This window comes from Vombatus ursinus, unplaced genomic scaffold (assembly GCF_900497805.2).
Source record: "Vombatus ursinus unplaced genomic scaffold, bare-nosed wombat genome assembly UNPS02014775.1, whole genome shotgun sequence".
NCBI classification, from domain to species: Eukaryota; Metazoa; Chordata; class Mammalia; order Diprotodontia; family Vombatidae; genus Vombatus; species Vombatus ursinus.
Genome location: NW_020954553.1, coordinates 14,576,847 through 14,603,542, shown reverse-complemented (window position 1 = coordinate 14,603,542; position 26,696 = coordinate 14,576,847). Strand labels below are relative to the sequence as shown.

Here is a 26,696-nt window from a genome sequence, read left to right as displayed (position 1 = left end):
TGGCCAGAACCAGTCAGAACTAGTGCACTTGGAAGGGCGACCTGTCCAAGTTCCAGGCCCCCAAAAGCTGGGTCCCAGGACAGAAAAGGGAGGGCCAAAGTGCTGGTCTCCTGCGGGATGGACAGGAAGAAAAGACTTTAGGTGCAAACAGGAGGCAGAAGGAGCCCAGGCAGGGCGGGGCTGCTTGCCCCAGACTCCTTTTCTGGCTTTCCTTATATCCTCCAAGTCTTAGCTACCTCTTCAATTGTGCCTTGGGTCTATGACCTGCTGTGGCAGACCCATCCAACATCTTCAGAATCACAGATTCTCAGGGCTGGCAGGGACCTACAGGGCATCCAGTCCAACCTGCACCTGAGGACAAATCATCTCTATACCATTCTTGACAGGGAGTCATCTAATCTTTGCTTAAGTATCTCTAGGCATAGGAAATTTGACACCTCCAAGGGCAGCCATCCCACTTTTTGGATAGATCTAACTATTCGTAAGTTTTCCCTTATATCTACCCGCTGCTCTTAGTTCTGTCCTCTAGGGCCAAGTAGAATGAAATCTAATTCCTCTTCTACATGACTTTCAATACTTAGAGATAGTTATATACTTGTCCCCCCTGCCCTCCCAAACTGTCCTCTAGGCTAAATATCCCCATTTCCTTCACCTGACCCTCAAAAGGCACGAACTTGAGTTGTTTTACTACCTTGGTTGTCCTTCTCCAGACATATTTCAATTTATCTACGTCCTTTCTAAAATGTAGTGCCCAAAAGATAGCATATTTCTTCAGATACAATTTGACTAGGGAAGATTATAATGGGATGGATCATCACTTCCCTATTTCTGGACACTATGCTCACTCTCTTAATTTAGCTTAAGACTATACGAACTTTTCTAGCAGTCAGATAGCAGTCTTATCACACTGGTGATAAGATACTGGGCTTGCAGTCCGCTAAAATTCCTAGATTTCGTTCACTGGAGTTGTTCTACAGCCATACTCTTTCTCTCCTTACCTTTCCTTTCTCAGTTAAGTATTTTATATTTCATAGGATCATAGATTTAGAGCCAAAAGAGACCTCAAAGGTCATCTAACCCAACCTCCTCTCATTTTAAAGATGAGAAAACTAAGGCCCAGAGAGGCTGTGACTTGCCTGAGGTTAAAATTCAGCATTCTTTCCATTGTGCCATTTCTGTTCAATTCACCCTATCATCTGTCTTAGTGAAAACTTTCTGGATCTGGGTTGTTATCCGATCTGTCAGCTCTCGTCTTCATTTATGCCATCTGCATATCTGACAAGCATGCTTTCTATGCTAACACCCAAACCAATAATAAAAATGTTAAGCAACACAACGCCAAGAATTAGATCCTCGAGGCATTCTACTAGAGAACTCCTGCCAAACTGACACTGACCCACCAATGCCCACTCTTCAGGTACCCTGAAAAAAACATTAGATGACAGTCAGAGGTCTGAGCATTCAGCCATTTCTAAAACCATCACCAACATCTCCCTACCTTGTTTACGAGGACAGTAATGAGAAACCATCACCTGCTTTGCTGAAATCCAGGCATACTCCCCATATTTACAGCACTTCTCATGATAACTACCAGCCTAATTTCCCTAAGAGTAGTCTGACCAAGTAGTTTGTGATAATGCTAAGCTAGTTTTTAGTGTTTACTGCTCCCCATTCAGATGTTCAAAATCATCCTTTCACATTCTAAGATTTTGCCAGAATCAAGTTCAAGCTCACTGGTTTAAAATTTGAAGACTTCAAGCCTCCATCCTCTACTTAAAAAATAAGAAAATTGGGACATTTGCTCATTTCCTAATCTGCAGCAAACACCTCTGGCTTTCCATGGTCTTTCCAAGCTCTTCAGTCAGCACCCTCAGGTGTCATTCCTCTAGCCTTGGGGGTGTCTTGGCTCTTCTCCATCCAGCTAATTCACTTCAGCTCTATGTAACAGAGGTAGCTAACTAGAGGTCCTCTTGGAGTTCTCACCACCAAGTCTGTCCTCCCTACAGAACATCATATGCACTTCAAAGAATCAAGGTCAGGTGAATAGTATTCTGTTGACTTGGCTCAGATTCCGACACTTTTATTTTGATCAGGTAGGATAAAAAACTTCCTTGCCCCAGCTTCAAATGACTGCCCTGGAGAAGGATTACCTGCTCTGGGGTTTGGTTTTAGCTCCAGACTTTCCTGATCTGTGGCATCCAAGATCTTGTACTTGCTCTTCCTCTTGGGTTTCCCTTTTCGCCTAGAAAACAGTCAACAAGCATTGATTGTTTACTATATGCCAGTCACTCTAAGTGACGTGCTGGTGCTACAGAGACCAAACAGAAACAGTTCCTGACCTTAAGATGCTCACGATGTTTCAGGGGAGACAACACGCACACGAATAAGCATATACAAAATCAATATAAGATGAAGTGGAGGAAGCATTAGGAGCAAGGGGAGATCAGGAAAGGTGTCACTAGCACAAAGGGTGGAAGGAAACAGGGACACCTAGAGGTGAAGATAAGGTGGGAGTGCATTCTGGGCATGGGGGACAGCCAAGGCAGTGCAAAAGTACAGAGATGAGAAATGGAATATCATGCGAAGGACAGTTGGAATGTTAGCTTGGCTTTACCACAGAGTGCAAAAAGGGGAGGAAGGCATAATAACAACTCAGATCAGGGCTGATGAAAGAGGCTCCAGGCCTGGACAGGTAGCACAGTATTTAAAGACATATACCCAGCCTCACAGGCTGACAGGTTAAGGAAAGAGGCAGAAAGTCATGTTTTCTCTTCAAATATCAGCCACTCAGGGCAAATTTTGCTGCCCTAATCCTCTCACATTGTAGAAAAGAGGATAGTGACCTTGATGACAATGTAATGGCAACCAGTCCTTAACTATATCCACAGAATGCTAAAGTCACTGTAACAATGTGGCTGTGACAATTATAATGTAAAAAAGGAAGACAATAGCTAGTTACACATAGTTTTAAGTTGTGGGGAGAAGTTAGCAGCATCCTGGGTCCTCTCCTGTCTTACCTCTTACAGCAGCAGACCATAGTCCAGGACAGGATCCCCAATGCAACAATAATGACAAACGAGGCAATGATGACATAGAGGATGCTCCATTCTGTAGAGGAAAACTACAAAATAAGGGTTGGGAAGGTAGACATGGGGCCAGGGCAACTGCTTCCTTGCTGTTGAAAGCAAATGTAAAGGTAGACCTTTGTAGGTGCAGGTAAGAACCAGAAGGGAATATGAGTCTGGAAAGCAAGATCAGGACCCAATGAAAAGAAATGGACCCATTTCCTGATCAGTCTTAGGACTCTCCAGGGAAGGTTAGAGCTCAGCCCTTTTGTGCATAAGAAGGAAGGACCCATAGGCACTGTTGGGTAAAGTCCTAAAAGTTCATTGGCTGTCATTACTGTCATTACTGTCAAAAGCACATAAGGACACTGGAGAGATATGGATGGCTGAGACAGAAAATTATAGATAAATGGAAAGCTACTTTTGTGATAAAACAAAGATAAATCACCTTGATGAATTTCAGAAAGACCCTGCCTATCAGTAGGCCTTATCTTACTTAAGTGCTTCCCTCATCTTACATACAATTCATTTTATTCCAATTCTTAGACTTTGCCCAGACCTTAAGGAATAAGAGTGTACATAAGGGAAATAGAAATGCCCAAAGCTAATCTCCATTGTCAGCCCAATATGCCTGCTCACTTCAGAGACAAGATCAATGCTAAATTCAGCTAACTGAGCTCCAAGGGTCACATACCACAGTTGCTCTCTCCATCTTTCAGCTGCACTTTAATGAAGTTCTCCATCCAAAAAGGGTCGCAGATACAGCGCTTGGTGAAAGAATCGCAGTGGCCATGATCAGAGCAGTTCAACTGACAAGCTGATGGGGGAAGGGAAGCGAAGTCACTAAAAAAGCCACGTTGTTAGCCAAGCTAGCAGGACGGAGGACTTCTGATTCTCAAGGCAAAGTGCAGAATGCTCCAAGGGTGCAATGCAGTTTCTCACAGACAGAGTTTCCTCTGGCTGGCCTAGGTGGCTGCTCTAATACACATGACTGGATGGAGCCACAACAATCGGAACAAGGGCTGATCTTTAAACAGCCTTTAAGGTTTTCAAAACCCTTCACAAGATATTTTTCATCTGTAGAAGTCCACACAAAGATGCTTCCAATGTATCTGGTGAGGACTTCATCAATGTTGCTGTCATACGGCAAAGTCCTGTCATCCCAAGGGTACTTCAGCAAAGACTCAACGCTTATGTTACAGGCCATGGGCAGTGAGACGTCACCGCCTACAAGGGGAATACAACTTGACCCACGTAGTAACCCAAATTCAGGGGCTGGTGAGTAACTTCATAATGGGGTTTGTTTTATTATTATTCTGATGTGGATCTATGATTTCATTGGTATTAGGAATTTCCATCGAGGAAATTCCCTCCACCAAAGCAGACTGGTACCTACAGTTCTACAACTGAAGGGTCTAAGGGAGTTGCCTAGAGCACTTAAGGTTAAGTCAAGTCATGAACATTTAATAAGCACCTACTATATACCAGGCACTATGCTGAGAGCTGGAGATACAAACGAAGGTAAAAGACTGCCCCTGTTCTCCAGGAGCTCACAGTCCAATGGTGGAGACAACATGCAAACAACTAAGTCAAACAAGTCACAGACAGGATGAAATGGAGATCATCATAGAGGGAAGGCACTAGGAAGGTGGACTGGGAAAGGTTTCTTGTAAAGATAACCCTGGGCCACACAGCCAGTAAGAATCGGAGGTGGCCCTTGAAGTCAGGTTCTCCTGACCCCAAGGACAACTCTCTCTATCCATCATATCAAGATACCTCTCCAGGCATCAATTTGAATACCAGTCAAAATCTTATCAACATCAAGAATCCAAACCAATAAGAATGACCCTTTGGATTTCACTTTCCATAGGAAGGGAAGAATGACAAAGCTTTTTCTTACAGATCCCTGGGTTGTGTAGTCAGGGCTTTCTGTTCCCATGGCCTACAACTACTCACTGACGGTATTGATTTCCAGGGCCCGAAAGATCAGGAAATCTGTTTGCTGCTTTCTCAGCTCACTCTTGAGCATCGCTGCAACATCATGGCCTTTAAAGATCTGGTGTGGAGGCTCATTCTGTACAAAAAACACCATCTTCGTGCTGTAAGGAAATGCAACCCAGGAAAAAGTCAATGGCATCTGATGCTGACACTAGAGGCCCTTTCTAAATGGGTCAACAAAGGCTAGGTAAGATCTCTTCATCTTAAGACTACAGCTTTAGAACTGAAAGGAACCATAGGGGTCATGGAGTACAATCCTTCCATTTTACAAATGAGGAAATTGAGATCCAGAGAGGTTCAGTGACTTGCCTACGGTCACACAGCTAGGAAGTGTCTGAGGCAGAATTGGAACACAGGTCTTCCTAACTCCAAGTCCAGCACTCTAACCACTGTACCACCTAGCTGTCCTGTTAGAAGAGGCTAGATTCGATTAATTATTTTTGTCTGGTGAGACTGGAAATAGAGAGAGACATTCTAGAGCTAAGAGAAAGATTACTACCACAGAAGACTTAGGGACTTTCTCCCTTTGCTGTGACAGGCTCAAAATGAAGAAACCTAGGCCTCTCCACTGCCATCATTGCTCAGTGGAAGCCTGGTCCCTTGACTGTCTCCTCTCCTCCATCCCCACCTCTGCTCTGTATATGGCTGGATCTTTTGCACAGTGATGTCAGAATCCAGCACCCCCAGGAGGACACCAATCTGCCGAATGAACATCCCCTTCTGCCTCTCTGTCAGTTGGCTGACATTGACGTCCAGGATCATCTCCACCAGGTTATTCTTCCTGGGATCTGTAAAGGACAGAGAGCAGGCAGAGCAAAATAGTCAGCACACTTCCCAAAAGACACAATACCTTTATTTTTTTGTTTTGTTTTGAGGCAATCGGGGTTAAGTGACTTGCCCGAGGGTCACACAGCTAGTAAGTGTCTGAGGCTAGATTTGAACTCAAGTCCTCCTGACTTCAGGGCCAGTGCTCTACCCACTGTGCCACCTAGTTGCCCTTACAATGCCTTTAGGCATTTACTCTGGCACACAAGAAAGGAAGGTGGCAGAAAGGTTCCTTAGAATTGTAGGTGGCCTCCTTCCAGGGTTAAGAAGCTATAGATGATTCCCTATATATAATACTTCAAGACCATGCCTGGACTCTGCCCTAGGGCCTACCTGAAGGGGTTTATCAGGTAAAATTTGGAAATGAAGCAGCAGAACAGCTGGGTGAGCAAGCCTGATGAACTCCAAATTACAAATTACGATCTTCTTTGCAGTCTGATGTCTAAATGATCTTGTCTACTGTAGGAAGTGGGTAGCTGAGGCTCACTCAACATACTGAGGTAATGGTCTTCATCAATTTGAAGGGTTGTCATGGGGAAAGAGAGTAAACTTCTTCAACTTGGACCTAGTGGAAAAAACTAGGCTCAACAGACAAAAGTTAAAGGGAAATAGATTTTAGGTCCATATAAGAAAGAATTTCCTAATAATTACAGTTGTTTATCAATGGAATGCACTGCCTTGGGAGTTAATATGCTCCCTTCTTAATGATCTAAATAATGGATAAATAACTAAATAATGGATAAATTTGGCTAAATTTTTGTTCCAGTCTTTATCTAAACTTGCTGGGTACAAATGGAAAGTGAAAGGGCAGCCAGACTAATGGATGGTATTTGTTTATTGCGCTATCACATATAACATTAAAAGATCTAAAGGAAGGCTTCCAGTATATTAGGTAGATCTTCTGAGGAGAATTTAAGGATTAATTAAATTAATTAATCTGAGGATTAATTTAAGACATGAACAAATATCACTTAAGATGAAATCTGTTTGATCTCAGAACACTTTGTCTGGACCCTGCCCTGGTGTAGTGAGGAAAAAGCTCCCACTGAATCTAGAATTAGGGGATCTATCTCTGCTCCTTGCTACTTATGTGACCTTGGGAGTCATTTCCCTTACCTAGACCTCAGTTTCCTCATCTGTAAAATAATCTAGATGACCTCTTAGGTCCTCTCTAACTCCAAAGCACATGATTCTATGAGAAGGAAGGTGCTATGAGCAGCAATGGTAGAAAAAGGAGGCCTGCCAATAAGAACCTGGCTCCAAAGAAACCCTGATATGTCAAAATGGTGGAAGCATCTTTAACTAGGATAGAGTTATATTGCTGCTATGCTCTCTGTCGGGTTACCTTTGAATAAGTGATTAAAGACTGTTGGTTTCTACATTTAGAAGTAAAAACTTTCATTGTCAAGAGTAGCTACCTCATTTATATATTTGGATGCACAATTTGCATGTTCTGATGTATAATTTGCATAATTGGTAGATTAGCTGTGATTTTCACATAAACAGTAAGCCTCTCCAGTGTCTGGAAGAGGCTAGCCACCCTGCCTGGAGGATGAGGATGAGAATGAGATGACTTCTTGAGCTCCACTGCAGCCTGAGGAGTCTTTCCATACCTGAGCTTTCTATTGTTAGCCTGAATACTCAAGAGTGGGCTGTCACCATTCCTTCCTAACCAGATGCTCTGGAATGCAAAGGCCCTGATAAATTCTTCCCCTCTCCCCAGAGCTATAGCACAAATTAGCCTTGAAGCAAAATAAAAGACACAAAGTTCTATTTAAGAAGGACATCTCATTTCTGCAAATCTGCTAACTTAAAGGATGCCAGTTATTTTACCTTCGGTGAGCTGTCACATAAAGCCTCGGGCTTAACTTATAAAAATAAATTGTTTTCTGCATCTGGGCTCTGATGAAGCATCATGACTCAAGCTACCCATGTCCCTGTGCTCAAAATCACCAAACCATCCCACGCTCTTACCACCACCCATTGGACAGTAAGACCCAAGACATCACATCTAGCCCTAAGCTAAGGCAAGAAGAGTCATCCTCAAAGTCGAGACTAACTGCTCCCTCAGGTGCTGGCCCTAGAAGGACTCACCTGGCTTCACATCTACAGTAGTCCGGTCTGTGTCACTCTCACCCTTTGCATCAGTCACTCTCAAGTGAAATGTGTAAGTTCCTTCCACCAGGTTGGAGAGGAATAGAATGGGGTGATGGTCAGAATGATTTAGTACTTCCTGTGGGTTGAATTATATAGATGATATTTTTTGGGGAAAAAAACACCACCCCCATTTCCTTCTCAGGATCCCTACAACATCTCACTACTACATACTACATTATACCCTCCTATTTCAATTCAGATCAATTTCTGATTTGAATTCTCAATGGATTATCAGGAAAAATAAAGAATTATGAAAAACTATGGTCATACAATTATACTTTAAGTTTAGTAAGAGCGAACATTTGGCAAAGTGCATGGCACATAAGAGGTACTTAATAAATGTGTGTTGACTGAGCTTAAATTTTGGACCTGCTCCTTTCCCACCTTACATCAAAGGCCACAATTACCAGAATACTTACCCCTGCTGCTGGGCTTCCTTCATCCCTAGTCCAGAGGTAACTGACTATGCCCTTGTCATCGGAGGACCTGGATCCATCCAGCTCAGCTGTATTAGTGGGCAGAGTTATTACTACATTCCCAATTATTTTGGCCACAGGTGGCTTGTTCATTTCTATACAAAGAGAAAAGCATTTAGGGAAATCTAAAATGCCAGAAGGAAGGATTGATTTTCCACGATTTTACAGAGATACCAAAACATCAACATTTTTGGCAATTTTTATGAAGACCTGACTATGTACTACGTACTACAGATTTAAGGTCAGCACTTCATTAGGACATGAAGTCCCTGTCTCATACAGAGATGAGTTCTGGGGCCATCTTAAATCAAGGGTAAAAATCTTTGTGCTCATGCTCTTTGAGCTCTTTGTTACTCATGCATCCTCTTAAGGACTCCATTTTTCTGCTTTGATAGTGTATGATGAAAGCAAACGGAAATCATCCTGGAAAGCAATCTGGAACTATCACAAAAGAAGTCACGAATCTATGTGTGTATCCTTTGACTCAGTAATACAACTAGGCATACACTCCCAAAAGGTCAGAAACAGAGGAAAATGCCCCACTCTCATTCACCCCACATATACAATGAGTTGCTAAGTCTTACAGCTTGTATCTTTACACCTCTAGAATACATTCCTTCTCTTCACTCACAGCACCATCACCCTAGTTCAGGCCCTTGTCCTTCATCATTGGTTTATTTGCTGTAAGTCTCTTCCTTACTCTAACTCATCTTGCACACTGCTACCACACTGCTACAGTGACTTCCCTAAAGTACAGGTCTGATCATATCATTCTTCTACTTAAAAAAAGATGCAGTGGCTCCCTGTTATCTCTATAATAGGATGTTAAAATTAAATGGAATAGAAATTAAATACCAAATGTTTGGCATTTAAAACACTTCCCAGCCCCTTCCTAACTTTCTGATCTTCTTACATATCCTCTTCCTCCAGGGTCTCTATAGTCTTTGAGGGTTCCTCACACACAACACTCCAGCTCCCATTTAGATGCATGCTAGGAATGTTCTCCATCCTCAGCTGTGCCTCTAGGAATCTAATGTCCTTCAAAACTTAGCTGAAGCATCACCTTCTGCAGCAGGCCTTTCCTATCCCCAACCCTCCCCTCCTCACCCTAGCTGCTAGCACCTGACCCTCTAAAATTACCTTTTTGTACATGATTAGGTCAGACGTGTGTTTTCTCCTGTTAGGATGTAAGATCCTTGAGGAAAGGGTCTGTTTCACTTTTGTCTTTTGAAGTAAACAGAATCAGGATGACAATTTACACAGGATCACAATAATATGAAGTAAAACAACTTCAAAAAGCTACAGAACTCTAGTCAAACTTTTCTTTTTTTTTTTTTTTTTGGCTAGGCAATGGGGTTAAGTGACTTGCCCATGGTCACACAGCTAGTAAGTGTTATGTGTCTGAGGCCGGATTTGAACTCAGGTCCTCCTGAATACAGGGCCAGTGCTCTATCCACTGCCCCACCTAGCTGCCCCTATCTCTAGTCAATCTTTTGGTCAAACTCTGGAAACCAGTCATGACTTGAGATAACTGATGAGGAGTCATCTTCCTAGATCTTGGTAGAAAGACGATGGATCAGAGGTACTAAATAAGACGTTTTCGGGCATAGCTAACGTATTAATTTGTTTTGCTATATTTGTTTGACTATACTTACATATTATAAGGGAAGGCTTGGGAAGGAGGAAGAAAGGTTGGTGGAGTAATGATAACGATGCAGAAAGAGAAAAGAAACTCAATGGAACATTGAAAGTTTAGATAAAAGAGAGCAGAAGGAAGTTTAGAAGGTGATAAGCAGGAGAGCTTTGTTAATTTCAAGGAAAAAAACTATATACGTAAGTTCACAATTACATATATAGTCATCTTTTCTGGGTTTTTTTTTGCATATAGAAATGTAAGTTCAAAATAACAAAGACGATTTTAAGAACGAAAGCAAATGGAAGCCAAAGACTCAGAAAATAAGAGAATCTGGGTTTCATTTTGCTGATATCTATAATACACTGGGCTTTAGTATAGTTTCTCCATGGGAAAACCAGTTGTGCAAAGACTTGTTTGGCAAAGCTTGGAGTAGTTAAATGATTCAAAGAAGGGGGAATTACTACGTAATATGATACATGGTTAAAAAGGGATTTAAAACATCATAGACTTAGAGCTGGAAGGACATTATAAGTCCACTAGTCCAATGCCCTTATTTTACAGATGAAGAAACTGAGTCCCAGAAAGGGATTTGCCCCAGGTTACACAAGTAGCAAAAGGCAGAGCTGGGATTAAAACATAGGTCCTTTGACTCCAAATCCAGCAGGCCTTCCACTGTTTTACATTTCAAGAGCAAAATAAAAAAGGGGAGGGTGGACAGCAGTAGAAAAAAGAAGAGGGAGAAAACAAGAAAAGAGGGAGGACTTCCTTTCTTTGAAAACACGGAGACCAACTACAGGTGTGAAACAACATATATGAAGTCGGACTTGGATGATATGTTGGTTAGGTTTGCTAAATTTTTCCCCTCTTTTTTGTTCTTTATGATGAAGGGTGTCATTCTGGGAGGGGGAGAGGAAAGGGATAAATAAGAAAATATAAGTGATATAAAAAGACAACAGATATGGATAAAAAATTTTTTTAAGCAAGGGGAGAGTGGGTAAAGGCATGGAGTAAGAGGGGTGAAGAGAATAGAGAGGGGAGAAGGGAAGAGTGAGCCAGAGAGGAATGCGAACCTAAGAAGGTAAGTACCAGCTGACTTGGGAAATGGGATGATACCTGGCAGGAGAAATAGAAGGGAGGAATGAGGAAGTAGGGAGGGAAATATAAGGAAGAGGGGATAAAGAAGGAAAAGATAGGAAGGAGAAGGGAAAAAAGATGAAGGGCAGAGAAAAAGAAAGGAGGGGGATGAGAGAAAAAGGAGGGAGGGGAGAGTGAAAAATTAGGGAGTGAAGGGAGAAAAAGGAGGGAAAGAAAGGAGAAAAGGAAGAAGGGAGAGGGGAAAAAAGGAGAAAAAGAATTAAGGAGGTAAATGAAGAGAGAACGGAGAAGAAAAAGATGGAGGGAAAGGGAGATACTTTCATCTTTTGTCCCACTGACAGCTTTAGTCTTTCTGAGTGTTCAAATTGACCACATATGACTATCATTACATAGAAGTTTGATGTCTTTTTCTGATTAGGAGATTAGAGATGGATGAAAAAATTGTAAATACTGTGTTCTCCTCTTGACACGACTCTTGCCAGCTGCTAAAAAGCCCCACCAGCTGTAGGAGCCTGGTTTGAAGCAACCACTATGAAGTCTGATGGCAGATGTCACTGCAGTCAGTAGGAGAGTCAGATCACCCCCTTGTTTGTGAGGCACCAAAGCAAAGTAAGACTGCACTGCACTGACCCCCTCCCCCAGTGTCTCCCCCTCAGAAAAAGGAAAAGTCTTTACCTTTAGTTTTTTCTCTTCCTCTTTCTACCACCCCCCTTCCTATGTTTCTTTTTTTCTCATCTCTCTCCCTCCCCTGTCTCTGCTTGTCTCTCTCCCTTCCCCCTTTTGCTTCTGTCTTTCCCTCCCTCTCCCCTCACCTCTCTCTCTCTCTTTCACACACACATAAGTCAATTTAGATAACAAATAACAGTTCCTCTGCTGCTTCTAATCACTGTGAAATGCAAATGAAATCCAGTCCAATAAATAAGACAGATTTCTCCCCAAATGAATGTAATGCAATCCCAAAGTAGGTCAGTCACACTTCACTCAGTCCTCCCCAAGACAAGATACCTTCTTTGACTATGACACTGACGGAGCTTTGGCTCTGCAGGTTCCTTTCATCTTTGACAGTCAGGGTGAATATATAGGTTCCCACCTGGAGGCCAGTCACAGTTGCTATGGAATTGTTGGCATTTTCAAGTCGCACACCATCAGGGCCCCTAGTGAAAGGAATAAAAGCAAAGGATTGGTCTCTACCTGTCTGCTGATATTCAGGAAAATGATTTAGGCAGCCTTTCAGTCCCATGACCATTGCAGTCAAGGGTTGCCTCCTACATATTTGTTCCTTAGTTAAAAAGGGAACTTATTTTCAAACCCTCAGAAGAAACATTTAAAATATTCCATTTCAATAAAATTACATTTGGCTTCCAAAAACAAGCTACCTGCTGATCAGAAAATCCCAGGCACCAGACTTTCAACACTTCTAAACTTCCTCTTAATATTCAAGAACTTTAAAAAAAAATTTAAAGCTTTGATTTTTCCAGCTCATAAAAGTCTCTGAGAGGTCTAAGGTAGTATCTGGTCAAAAGACAGTGTGAGATGAGGATATATGTTTCTGAAAAGCATTTCTGGCCCAGTATGTTTGCTGGCATAGCTCCTGCCAGCAAAGATGAAAATTTTATTTTTTAACCTTATGCCAAAATCACTCCTATTGGAAATTTAAGAAAACACCCAGAGCCAAGTTGGCACATGAGTTCCCAGCAATCAAATTCGCTACCATTCTCTGCAATTCGGTAAGCATAACCTCTCTCCTGCCCTGGGCACAAGGTCACATCCTATGATGGGTTCCTTATTCAGTTCCTGGTTTTTTTTTTTTTTGTCATTGTTGTTTTTTGTTTTTCCCCATAAAGAAGCTATTTCACTTTTCCTGTGCCCCAGAAACCAGCCCATGGTTAGGGAGGAAAGTATACACCATAGGAAAGGGGTGAGGGGGAGCACTATGACATTCCAACACAAAGCTTCCTGGTGCCTATCTTGTGGTGTTGATGAGCTCATCACTAAGGAGTTACGGTATAGGGAGATAAAGATGACATCACCTACCTAATACAACTCCTCTGAAATTTTCTGTTGCTTTTTGAAAGGAGGTAATTCTGACCAAGGTGGCTCCCCTCCTGGCCAGATTCTCCTCTGTGATACTACCACCTCCTTGGAGAATACCAATAGAGGCCAAAAACAAGGATTTCTAAAATATCATCTTCAACAAAGTTAAAATACAATAAATGAAGGAACAGTAGGCAAACAAAGAGGCAGAACACAAAGGGAAGAAAAGGGGAGGAAAGGAAAAGAGAATGGAAAGAAGAGGAGGGAAGGGGAGGGAAAGAAAGAAAAGGGAGGAGAGAGGGGAAGGAAGAAAAGGGAGAGAGGGGAAGAAAGGGAAGAAGGGAGAGGAGAGAGACAAGAGAGAGAGAAAGAGAGAAAGAGGGAGAGAAAGAGAAGGAGAGGGGGGAGAAGAGAGAAAGACTGAATGATGAAGGAAGGGAAGAAACTTTTCACTTAACTTCTAAAATCCAAGTTTAAACCTAAAAAGGGAAGAAACTTCTGAATTTAAAATTTCAGCTATAACCTTGCCCCCTCAAAAAACAAACAAAAAACCTTGTGTGCTGCTGCTCCTGAAAGATTAGCAAGAGTTAAAATGTATAGCTGTCTCTCTTCTGGAATTTCTTTGCTTTTGGTGGAGTTTTTAAAACACACACACACACACACACAGACCCTGCATATAATCTGAGTTCTGTTTGTTGTGGTTTAATAGTTAAAACGAATGGTGAAGGCCAGGAATGGTTCTGATTAAACAATTCCAGTTTAATTAGCCTTTTTTTGATCAGTGCCCTTTGCCTCTGGCTAACATAAGTGGTAAATGGTGTCTTTAAGACAACAATAACTGAGAACAAGGCTTTCATTTTGCAGATGTTGCATCAATTCTCCTTAATAGCAGGTGTCAAACTGCTGCCCTTCCCCCTCAGCCTCACCCGGCTGACTCTGGGAAACAGGACTTTTCAGCTCCATTACTCCTTTCCTATTGCCTCTCAAGTGTAATTTAACTCTACTTTACAGCAGATGGGGCTGTATCTGCAATGATGCCAGGGCCAGTCAGTACCACATAGGGAGCAGAAGCTGGCAAGAGGTGGTTTTTATTTTTCCCCTGCAGAAGTCAGAACACCAATTTCTTAAAACTGGAGTCTAGAATTACATCATCTTTCAAAGTCACTCATCAGTAAGTAAAACTCTGCTAAAGGATGTTGGGGCCAATACCCACTGTGTTTTTTCCCAGAGGTATGAGATGATTTTCTGGTCGTCCAGGCTTTTGCTACCGTCCAGAGTTGTGCTGTCAACAGGAAGGGTCAGTTCTTTATCTGGGCCAGCATCTGCCTGGGGTGGCTTGTTGTTCTCTGGAAGAGAGGCTACAATGTCAACAGCAGGCCAGCTTAGATTGTAGGAGATGTAAATGGGACTTATGTTGTGCTCACTCTGATCAGAAAGCCCAGGACCCTCCCCTCCCCTCCCCTTGCCTCTGATTCTCTAAGACCAATTAACCATGCAATTTAATAGTGCCTAGCAAGAGTTGAGCACCATTAAGTGTTGTGGGGATAGAGAAAACATAGTTCCTACCCTCAAGGATCTTACAATCTAGATCAGGACGCACAATAACAAGGAACAGGACAGTACATAATTAAGTGACTGTTTGGTATGGCACTAAAGGAATTCAGAAAGGGAGGTCATTGAGAGCTCAGGGAGGGCTTTATGGAATAGGCAGGATTCACATTAGACATTGAAGGATGGTTAGGATTTGGCCTTGAAGGACATTTCAGGTTAGAGGTTAGACACTTCACGTGAGTGAAGGTAAAGAGGAAGACATGAACTTGACATGTTTATGGGACAATGAAGCAACCAACCTGAGCAAAGGATGTAAAATGAGGAGAAATGGAAAATAAGATGAGAGATGGTGTGGTAGGAGTGATATCTTAACTGCTCCCTCTAAGCAAGTTGGGGTAGTTTTTCCTTAGAAGGTATAGAGACCCTCTTCAGGACTAGGTAGGCTCAGAAGACTAATAGCTGGAGGGGGTGGCTCTCAGATGTTTGGCTAGTGGATTGCTCATCAACTCAAGATGTCCTCAATGCCTGTCTTTGCTGAGTATCCTTTCTATTACGACTAAGTAAATTTCCTTTTGTTAACTGTTGAGTGACTTACAAATGTCTCATTTTATTCCAGTACTGAACCTAAACTACCAAGGGACTTGCCCAAGTTAGGCCCAGCCAAGAACAGATGGGGTTAGGTCAGACACTGGAATGCCTTAAAAAGCTGAGCAGGAATTTATTTCTGAAATAAGGAAGTATTGAAAGATTTTGAGCTGAGAAGTGATAGAGCATGGGAGTTAAGAGACCTGGGTTTTAGTCTCAACAGACCCACTAACTATGCTGCATAACCATGAGCAAATTATTTAATCTCTCTGGGGCCTCATTTTCCTCATTTGCAAAATGAGGAAACTATAGTAGAGGATCTCTAAATTAACTTTCAGCATTAAGATCCTGGCCTGTAGGAAAAGAATATATTTTAAAAAGGTCAATCTAGTAATGCCATGCAGGACAGACTGAACCAGGAGAAGCCTGAAAAAAGGGAAGTCACCTAAGGGGCTACTGTAGTATTTTAGGAGTAAAGTAATGAAGGTCTAGGAGCTAGGAGGCAGCTGTGGTTTAGTAGAGAGAAACAGTAGGTTTCATAAAATCATAAATCTAGAGCTGGAGCCATGGCTCAATTATCTATAGTGGGGTATGAATTACTTAACAATTTTGATATAGTCACCTTCCTGTATGCTAACATGAGGTTGACTCAGAACACCTTGTTTTGACCAGATAGATGAAATGGGCTTGGGATGATTTTTCTAATTTTAGCTCTCTGTCAGTTGAGTGATAAATATGGTTCCATATGTGTTTCATTGCTCTCTTTTGTTGTATTTTCAATAATGGATATCATTCCAAGGAAACATGCAAAATTGTTAGCTCTTAAAGAGCATACTTAAATGACTATTGGTGATATTGTATTATTGGCTGCTGATCTGGGGAAGTCAAGCACCTCAAGGATCATTCAAGCACACACCAAAACAGCACCAGTTGAATAAAAGCATAAAACAAAGTATAGTCAAAAATGAAAAACAATGCCAAGAACTGAAAATATTGCTGCAAAAGTCTTATTAGTACTCAGAAAACAAAGACTTCCAGAGGAAGCTAGTAACTTGAGGTGTTGCTACTTCTCTTTCTACAGTGTGATATAGGCTGAAAGACCATTATAAAGAGTTGAAATTTCTATGAAGAGAAAAATGTATGTCATGTGCAAAACAATAAAATAATTAGAATAATTAGAATGGAAAAAAGTAATTTTTATTGACAAAGGTAATTTTTTTTTAATTAAAGGATAAAACAAAACTGTTGTCAGAAGTCTTCACGAGTTTTAGATTGGCAAAGTTGACAAAAAAAAGGAAAATAAAGATTGTTGGAAGGGCTGTAAGAAAAAAAAAAGCCCATTAAGGTACTGTTGACATAGCTGTGAATTAGTATAGCTACTCTGGAAAGCAATTTGGAATTATAACCCTAAAGTCATTAAATTGTGCATACCGTTTGAACTAATGAATGAAGCATTTATTAAGTGCTTATTATGTACTATGGGCAGCTAGGTGGCACAGAGTTTTGATAAAGCACCAGGCCTGGAGTCAGGAAGACTTATCTTCCTGAGTTCAAATCTGGCCTCAGACACTTACTAGCTGTGTGACCCTGGATGAGTCACTTAACCCTGTTTGCCTTAGTTTCCTCATCTATAAAATGAGCTGGAAAAGGAAATGGCAAACCACTTCAGTAGCTCTGCCAAGAAAACCCCAAAAGGGGTCATGAAGAGTCGGGCATGACTGAAAAACGACTGAAATGTACAAAGCACTATGCTTTGACTCAGCTATATTTACTAGGCATAAACCCCAAGGAGATCAAAGAAAGAGGAAAAAGGAACTACATGTACAATATTATTTATAGCAGCTCTTTTTGTACAAGCAAAGAACTAGAACCCAAGGGAGTGCCTATCTACTGGGTAATGGCTAAACGAGTTATGGTATATGAATGCAATGGGATATTACTGTGTTAGAAGAAATGATGAAATGAATAGTTTCAGAGAAACTTGGGAAGACCCATATGAGCTGATGCAGAGTGAAGTGAGTACGATGAGAACAAGGTATACAATCATAACGATATTGTAAAAATAAACAAAAACACTTTGAAAGACTTAGGAACTCTGGATCAATGACCAATCATGATTCCAGAGGAAGGAAGGAAATAAACATTTATTAAGCACCTACTTTGTGCCATGCACTGTGCTAAGTGTTTTACAAATTTGATTCTCACAACAACCCTGGGAGGTAGGTGCTATTATCATCCCCATTTTATAGTTGAGAAAAACAAGAAAAACAGAGGTTAAATAACTTGGTCATAGAGTTAAGTTACCATCTAAGGCTGAATTTGAACTCAGATCTTCCTAACTCCAAACCCAATGTTCTACTCACTACACCATCTAGCTGCCTCTAAGTCTTCCCTAGAGGAATGATGAAGCAAACTGTCCTCTTTATAGAGAGATGCAGAACAAGACAAATATATTTGGTTGGATATAACCAAAGTGGAAATTTGTTTTGCTGGACTACACACACACACACACTCATGTTTTGGTTTTTTTTTTACAAAGGCTTTGTACTTCCTTTTTTCCCCAATGGGTAGAATGGGAGGATGGGGGAGGAAAGGGCAGCTCTTTCTTCAAAAAAAATCACCTCTAAAAAATGCAAAGAAGAGAAGAGAAAGAAGACCAGAAAAGAACAGAAGTTAAGAGAAGGTACAAAAAAGCAGGACAGCTTTGAAAGCTACAGGCTTTTGATCTTATTATATACTTAAAAAATAAAAGCAAGCTGTTTATAACAGAGATATCCAATTATTTTTCTGTTCTATGTATTGGTATTTAAGTTCAGAATAAAAATAAAATTTTAAAGGAAGTCAAAGTAAACCTGTGAGATCCTGGCATCTTCTTCAAAATGTAAGACATCCACCCAAAAAGAATATTTGGAAGACTTTTTACTTGCAGTACTAAGTCAATGTGTATTTATTAAGAAATTGCTAGGCACTGGGCTAAGTGCTGGTGATACAAAGACAAAGAAAGGGAAAAAAAAGTTCTCAGCCTCAAGAAGCTCACAGTCTAATGGAGACCATATGCAAACCATGTACAAATAAGATAGAGACAGGATAAACTGGAGATATTCAGAGGGAAGACACTCGAAATAAGATAGATCTGGAAAGGGTTCCTGTAGAAAGTGGGATTTTAGCTGGAATTCAAAGGAAGCCAGGGAGGTCAGTAGATGGAAATGAGGTAGAACATTACAGACATGGAGGACAGCCAGAAAAAAATGCCTAAAGCCAAGAGATGGCATGGTGTTGTTTGTGAAATAGCTAGGAAGCCAATATCACTGGATCACAGAGTACGTGGGTGGGAGCAAGGTATTAGATGATTAGAAAGGTAGGAGGGGCCAGGTTTTGAAGGACTTTGAACAACAAACAAGAGAGTTTCTTATTTGATCCTGGAGGCAATAAGAAGCCATTGGAGTTCATTGAATGGGGATGAGAGAAGAGGTAAGGGAGAACATGGGCTTTAGGAATACAATCTAACAGTTGAGAGGAGAATGAACTAGAGTAGACAGAGACTTGAGGCAGGGAGACAAATCAGCAGGCAATAATCTAGGCATAAAGTGATGAGGGCCTGCACCAGGTAGTGGTAATGTCAGAGAAGAAAGGTGGGCATGTACAAAGGATGTTGCAAAGGTAGAATCAACAGGCCTTGACAACATAATGGATATGATGGGAGGAGGGAAGTGAGAATGAAGAGTCAAGGATGGCACCTAGGTTATGAGCTTTGGTGACCAGAAGGATGGTAGTGCCCTAGACAGTATGAGCAAAGTTAGGAAGGCAGGGAAGGCCTGGGGAAAAAGGAAATTCAGGACTGGACATGCTGAATTTAAGATATATGTGGGACATACAGTTTGAGATGTCTAAAAGACAACTGGAGACTCAAGAGTGAAGGTAAGGATGACACACAGGTCGCAAGTCTAGGTGACTAGGATGACAGTGGTATCCTAACAGTAACAGGAAAGTTAGGCATGCGGGAAGGATTTCGGGAAAAAATTAAAAGTTCAGTTTTGGACATGTTGAGTTTAAAATGTCTACAGGACAACCAGTTTGAAATATCCAATAGGCAGTTGGAGATATGAGTCTAGAGGCTGGAAGAGAGGTTCAGGCTGAACAGACAGATTTGAGAGCCATCAGCATAGAAATGATAATTGAATCTATGGGAGCTGATCAGATCACCAAGTGAAACAGTAAAGAGAGAGAAGAGAAGACAGAGTCTTGGGGGACATGCACAGTTAACAGGTATGACCTGGTTGAAGATCCAGCAAAGGAGACTGAGGAATAACCAGATGGCTAGGAGGAAAACTTGGAGGGACTGGTGTCGCAAAAACCTAGAGTGATGAGAATATCAAGGAGAAAATGACTGACAGTGTCAAAAGCTGCAGAGAGGTCAAGAAAAATGAGGATTGAGAAAAAGCTATTAGATTTGGCAATTAAGAAATCACTGGTAACTTTAGATTTGGCAATTAAGAAATCACTGGTAACTTTAGAGAGTACAGTTTTAATTGAATGGTAAAGCTGGAAGCCAGTCTTTAGAGAGTTAAGAAGAGAGTGTGAGGAAAGAAAGTGAAAGCAATGATGGCAGATAGCATTCTCGAGGAGTTTAGCCATAAAAGGGGGGGAGGGATATGGGATGATAATTAACAGGGATGGAAGGATCAAGTAAGGGTTTTTTGAGGATGGAGGAGCCATGGGCATGTTTGCAGGCAATAGGGAAATAGACAGGGAGAGACTGAAGATTAGTGAGAGAATAGGGATGATAAGAGTGAGCAATCTGCTGGAGAAGATGAAATGTCCGTGCAGATGAGTTTGCCTTGGCAAGGAGAAGTCTTACACCCACTGAAGGATTGATGAACTCTGATAAAAATGATGATATACTGAAAAGCACAGTTGTTATAGAAATTTCTAAAAGAAGATGACAAGGCAAACTATGCCACACATCAAGAAAGATTAAGAACTTTATCCAAGAGATAGAAATAAACACGCTTCAATGGCTTGGCACTCACCTCATATAAACCCTATTGAAAACCTATGAACTATAAACAAGGCTAGATTGGAAAAACAGACTGTTCATTAAGGGCACACAATAATAATTATAATGAGAAATCATAGTGAAGAAGGGGGTCACTTTTCTCATCACTACCTGGAACAAATGCTAGTGAACTGTCGCCAATAGGCAGATAAGCACAGGAGCTCTGGAAACGGCAGCATCTCCAGACTAGTGGTCTTGCTTTTGAACCAGCTCTCCTGGGAGAAAAGGTCAGCCTTCCCCACCACCTGCCAACGAGTTGCTACCTCACAGGGCCAGCAAGCCAGTCGAGGTGCAGCAGTAAGGCAAGTTGGGAGAGAGACAGGAGGCAGCATGTGCCAGGCTGGTCAGGCCACCACCACCATCTCCCCTCATACCCTAGTGGAGACAGCCCAGGACCTTTAATCCAAGAGCCCTGGGAAGGGAAGGGTTTTCCATCCAGTGCCCTCAGTCATCATCCTGGGAGACTATTCCTGAGCAGATGCAGCCTGGCAATGGCTCCTGCAGCGGCTGCGGTCAAAGCTACTGAAGACCCAGAAAAAAGAGTTCTTGTCACCAAAGTCCTTGGCACTGTCCAACATCAAGAACCAATATGGTTATCAGTGGAAATGACATGGAAGAAGAAGCACGACCATCTGCTTTGCCACTGCACCCTAAGGACCATTGGACTTTTCTGCCTGACTTGCAGCTGAAACCTCTCATATGAGTTCTCTTCCCCATCAGAATATGAGCTCCTGGAGAAAAGGGACTATCTGACTTTACTATCTGTATCCCCAGGGTTCAGCACACAGCAAACACTTAGTAAATGCTTTATTCATTCATTAATATCCAATATAATAAATATGCACTCTAGGAAAATTAAAGAATGTGTTGAAATCTTGTGAACTCAGTGCCAAACTGTGTAGAAGAATCGACTATAGCAAGAAGGTACGTTGCATATTAAAAAAGGTTTTTTAAAGATAAAGAAAGATGTAAGGTTTATTGTATAATATAGTCAGCAAATTTAATTTTTCTTATTTTTTCTCAGTTACTTTGGATACCACTGTAGTCCAAAACCCTTGTTTTACAGATGAGGAAACCAGAGCCCAGGGAAGTTAAATGATTTTCTTCCAAGTCCCAGAGGTTATATGCATGAGAGGTGGGATTTGAACTCAAGTTCTTAGCTAAAGGGTCAGTGCTCTTTCCACTGTACCACACTGCCTCCCTCTGAAGCCAGAAGACCTGGCTTTATTCCTGGCTTTGCCAGTGACTAATTGAATACTCTTAAAATAAGTCTGTAAAACATAATAATGTTCATACCATGTGCCTCACAAGGTTGTTGGGAGGATCAACAACCAGTCACTTTTTAAAGTGCTGTTGTGTCTTTAAAGCTCTTTGTGATGAAGCCTTGTATAAACATCAGCTACAATGACTATGACAGCTGTGAATGCTGGAGATGCTGGGAAGGACAAAACCACGAAGACTTGGTGACAAGTTGGATATGGGGGAGCAAGGAGAGGGATGAGTCTAGGACCCAAGGTTTCTATGGACCAACTTGTCCTCAGTCCTCATGCAACCCAAATCTCTCCGAATGGGTTTGAGGGAGAAACACTTTCTCCTATGATGAAGGAACTAGGTCCAGAAACCAACAACTTACCCTCTCCCAACAACCCTCCACTCACAAATGCACATGCCCTCTCCTTTGTTCATAAAAGGGGCACTACCAACTCCACTATCAATGCCAACCTTTTTTTAGAAGTGGGAATAGGCTATACAGAACTGCTCTCTAAACAACAGGTAAGAGGAAGAGTCCGGATATGAAATCATCACTTACCTGGCTGGACAATGACAATGACCTCTGTGGTGGCCTGGTGTCCTGCTGTATCAGTCACTGTGAGCTGATAGGTGTAGTCTCCTTCCTGCATTGCAGAAAGTTGCAGGGCTGGGGTTCTCACACCCTTTGTATAAATATAAACACATGGAAAAGTGGGATCTCCAACTATAACATAAGACAACAATTCCTACTCTGATGGAAATCACTTATCCAATTTCCTAGACTTTATCTATTATCAAGGCTATGCCTACTAATTAAATTATAAACAGTAAACTCAAACATTTGGGGATCATCTGGCCCCAAACTTCCTATCCATAAGTAGAGTTCCTGACTTCTTCAATACCAACATAGCTTTGAATAAAGTCTCAACTTTCCTGAGGCAGAGGAAGAGCTCAGTTACAATAAGGGGTTTGAGGAAATATATAAAGAAGGCAAATATTCAAATCAGAAAGACCACCACAAATATGAAGGTAAACATAAAAATATGCTTTTTATAAAAGCCCTCCCCTTTCACTGAGGACAGACTGATCATGCTCCTAACAAAGCTTTTAGAACAAAACACCAACAACACTTCCCAATTCCGTATGTGTACTTTATCATCACTTTATGGATTTGTTCAGGATTGGCAACCACAGAAAAACAGTGCTAAATCACCTGAGCTAGCTGGTGAGGTTAATGTCCCTGTGTTCTCTTCACCAACCTTCCCTGAGCCTTCACAAACCCCCGACCGAATCTTACAGTTGGAAGGGACCTGGTAGGCTACTTTGTCTGGCCTTCTGCTTCCTACTATGTGTGTGTCTTCTCTACCATCTATGATGGTAACTTCCAGTGACAAGAAGATCACTGCTATTTCAGTAAGAAGCTTGCTCCCTTGTTGGGCATCTCTATGTTGGAATGCTTTTTCTCATACTGAGCCAAAACATGCTTCCTTGTAATTTTTACCTACTCCCTTCTCTAGCTCTAACCTCTGGAAACAGAGAGAATAAGTCTGCTCTCTCCCTTCTAGGTGGATACTCTTTAAAAATCACCATTCACTTACAAGAAAGAGCAGACTTATTCTCAATGTGCTAGGTCCTTTGCTTGGCGCTATGGAAACAAAGAAGAAAATAACTCAGGTTCTGTCCTTAAGGAGCTTATAGTCGGGGCAGGATGGGGGAGGAGATAGGACATGACACATTTACATAAGTAAAATACATAAGATGAAAAGGGCAAAGGAGACCAGCCAAGTGATCAAGGAAAATTTGATGAGGTAGGAGATACTTTCAGCTTAGTGAGGACTCTTCTCTTACTTTTCTCTTTCAAACTTGATTATCTTCTGATTATAAATTTATATTCACATGCAATTAAAAGACACCACAACCTCTCAGAGGGTTGTTTAAAAAAAGGAGGGGAGGAATATGTTTCTGTACACAAATATGACTTTTAAATGAACACTGGTAAATATAATTGAACAGTTCTTGGAAATGCTCCCTGGGTAGGTTGTGGCCACTCCTACCTGCATGTCCACAACCTTCCCTTTGCTGCTTGGGCTGAGAGACCACTCATAGCTGGCAATGCCATGGTCATCGGTGCTCTGATTCCCATACAGAGTGATGGAGTTCTGAGGAAGTGTAATCACTTGGTTGGGGCCTGCATTGGCCACAGGAGGGTAATCCACTGCCTTGTTCACAGTCAGGCTGGCGGTGGCTGAACTGCTGGCTCCAAAGGAATCCACCACTGTCAGACTGCCAACCAGGAGGAAGGAGAAAAGGGCACAGGAATCAGAAGTGGGCTTTGGGTGAGAGGGGAACCACTGTAGGATTTAAAATTCAAGGCATAAGAAGTTCATGACAGTATCAGAAAAGACCCTTGTGGCTTTAGCCACTTGGGAGAACAAAAAGATAAAGTTCAGGCACAGAGGGAAAGGCCCATTCTTGTCCCTAGGTTCTCTTCAGAAAAACCAGAAGAAACAAAGCTTCAAGGAAAGGACATGACACAGCAGGGCTCCATACTGTTTCCTTAATACCATGTATACATTTTATAAAAGTCCTCAGACAAAAATAAGAGCCAGAAGGTAAGAGACCAGTGCCTTGCCCAGTGCTCTGGACACAGTAAGTGCTAAATAAAGGCTTGTTGACGGACTGGAACAGAAGAGGAGAGGCCCACTCAGCAAAGACAAGTGCTCGGCACAAAAGGGAATTCCCTCCCACAGCAACTCAACAATGACTAGTTAGCTTGTTTTAAATAAAATTCACAGGAATGAAGTTTTTAACAAAATTGTATTGATTTTTGTTTTGCATCATGGTCATTTTTGGATAAACAATGCTTCTGCACTTCAGAACTTCTGAATTTAACCTTCTCTTATAACAAAGAAAAACAGTTGAGCAAAAGACATTTGATAAAAGGAGAACAGTTTTCAGGATGACCACAATAACATACAGGAAAAGCCTCTCTGAAAGACGTAGTGGCCAAGTGTGGCTTCAGAAGACTGGAGAGGAAGAGGCTGTGGCTTAGATGAGCGGAACAATACTTGAAGGCCCAGCTAGTGTGCTGCCTGGCTTTGCCTGACTCTGCTACAAGGAGCGTTTCTATGTGCTTAGTTACTAGGCAGTGATGGAAAAGCAAGACAGAAAAAAAGACAGACAGAAAAGACATCAGTTAAACTAGAGGTTCTTAACCTTTTTGCATCGTGGACCCCTTTGACAGTTTGGTGACACCTATGGATCGCTTCTCAGACTTTTTAAATGCATAAAATAAAGTACATAGAATTACAAAGGAAAAGAATCATATTATAATGTAGTTATGAAATACATAAAATATAGGAAAACAATCAGATTATAATATAGTTACAAAAAAAGTTCATGGATCCCAGGTGAAGAACTCCTGAATTGAAACAAAAAGGAAATGAAGAAGGGGACACAAATGGAGTGATTGTGTCACTATGTTGTTAAATTTAATACATACTTAAAAAAGCTAAACTACCTAACAGAAGTTCATGGTTTCATATAACAATCTTTTCCATTGTTATTTATTGTTTTAAATTATATTTTATTCTGAACTTAAGAAATAAAACAAGCATTTCCATAACATAGTAGAATAGAAAAAAAGATGACTGTACATTAAACTGCAAATCTATCGTGTACAACTTGCTATTCCTTTTAAATACATAATAAAGGTATCATGTAATTTTTTTTTCTTTCATCCCCCTTCCCTACTCTAGAGCTGGCTACTATTAGACACAAATATGTGTGTGTGTGTGTGTGTGTGTGTGTGTATACGTGTGTATAAAACCATTCCATACATACTTCTATTTATCAATTCTTTCTCTGGAGGCAGATAGTGTTTTTCTTCATATGTCCTTTGTAGTTAATTTGGATATTTTTTCTTTTTGGCTAGACAATGGGGTTAAGTGACTTGCCTAGGGTCACACAGCTAGTAAGTGTCAAGTGTCTGAGGCCAGATTTGAACTCAGGTCCTCCTGACTCCAGGGCTGGTGCTCTATCCACTGTGTCACCTAGCTGCCCATTAATTTGGATATTTATAATAGTCAAAATCAAAGTTGTTCTTAAAACAATAATGTTGTTATTGTATACAATGTTCTCTTGGTTCTGTTCATTTTGCTCTTCATTATTTTGTGCAAGTCTATCAGTGTTTTTCTAGGATCACTGAGCTCGTCATTTCTTATAGCACAGTAGTATTCCATCACAATCATACCACAACCTATTCAGCCATTCCCTAACTGATGGGCATCCCTACAATTTCCAGCTGTTTGCCACCAGAAAGAGAGCTGCTATACATATTTGAGAATATATAAGTTCTTTTCCTTTTCCCTTGATCATCTTGGGAAATAGACCTAGTAGTGGTATCACAATTTCATAACTCTTTGGGCATAATTCCAGATTGCTCTCCAAAATGGCTGGGTCAGTTCACAATTCCACCAACAGTGAATTAGTGTCCCAATTTTTCCACATCCCCTCCAACATTTGTCGCTTTCCCTTTCAATCATTTTAGCCAATCTGATAGGTGTAAGATGATACCTCAAGTTTGCTTTAATTTGCATTTCTCTAATCAATAATGATTTAGAGCATTTTTTCATATGACTACAAATTGTTTTGATTTCTTCATCGGAAAACTGCCTGTTCATATTCTTTGACCATTTATCAATTGGGGAATGACTCTTATTCTTATAGCTTTGACATTGTTATTTGTATATTGGAATGTTTGGTGATTGTTTAGTTCATAATTAAAAATAAAAAAAAAAAAAACAACTAACAGATATCAAGCCAGACAAATGTAGGCAATGAGGAATAAAGGTCTCTTATTTATGCTGTACCTTTTAGCTGAACACGAAAAAAGTTGGAGAAACAAACCTTCTCTTGAGGAGCTTAAAGCTTAGCAAGGGGAGCGTGTGGGTGTGTGTATGTGTGTG

General features: G+C 41.2%; 1 protein-coding gene across 1 annotated transcript in view; it reads right to left on the bottom strand.

The window, feature by feature from the left end:
• KIAA0319L (KIAA0319 like) overlaps window positions 1-26,696 on the bottom strand; it is an 85,988-nt gene that overhangs the window by 6,856 nt on the left and 52,436 nt on the right. The window contains exons 10-20 of the mRNA XM_027864496.1: window positions 23,784-24,012; window positions 22,289-22,412; window positions 14,500-14,632; window positions 12,258-12,406; window positions 8,465-8,616; window positions 7,983-8,121; window positions 5,692-5,851; window positions 5,022-5,164; window positions 3,760-3,882; window positions 3,018-3,108; window positions 2,151-2,242 (exon numbers count right to left, since the gene is read on the bottom strand). Of these exons, the coding sequence (XP_027720297.1) occupies window positions 2,151-2,242; window positions 3,018-3,108; window positions 3,760-3,882; window positions 5,022-5,164; window positions 5,692-5,851; window positions 7,983-8,121; window positions 8,465-8,616; window positions 12,258-12,406; window positions 14,500-14,632; window positions 22,289-22,412; window positions 23,784-24,012 (1,535 nt within the window). The remainder of the gene's footprint in view (window positions 1-2,150; window positions 2,243-3,017; window positions 3,109-3,759; window positions 3,883-5,021; window positions 5,165-5,691; window positions 5,852-7,982; window positions 8,122-8,464; window positions 8,617-12,257; window positions 12,407-14,499; window positions 14,633-22,288; window positions 22,413-23,783; window positions 24,013-26,696) is intronic.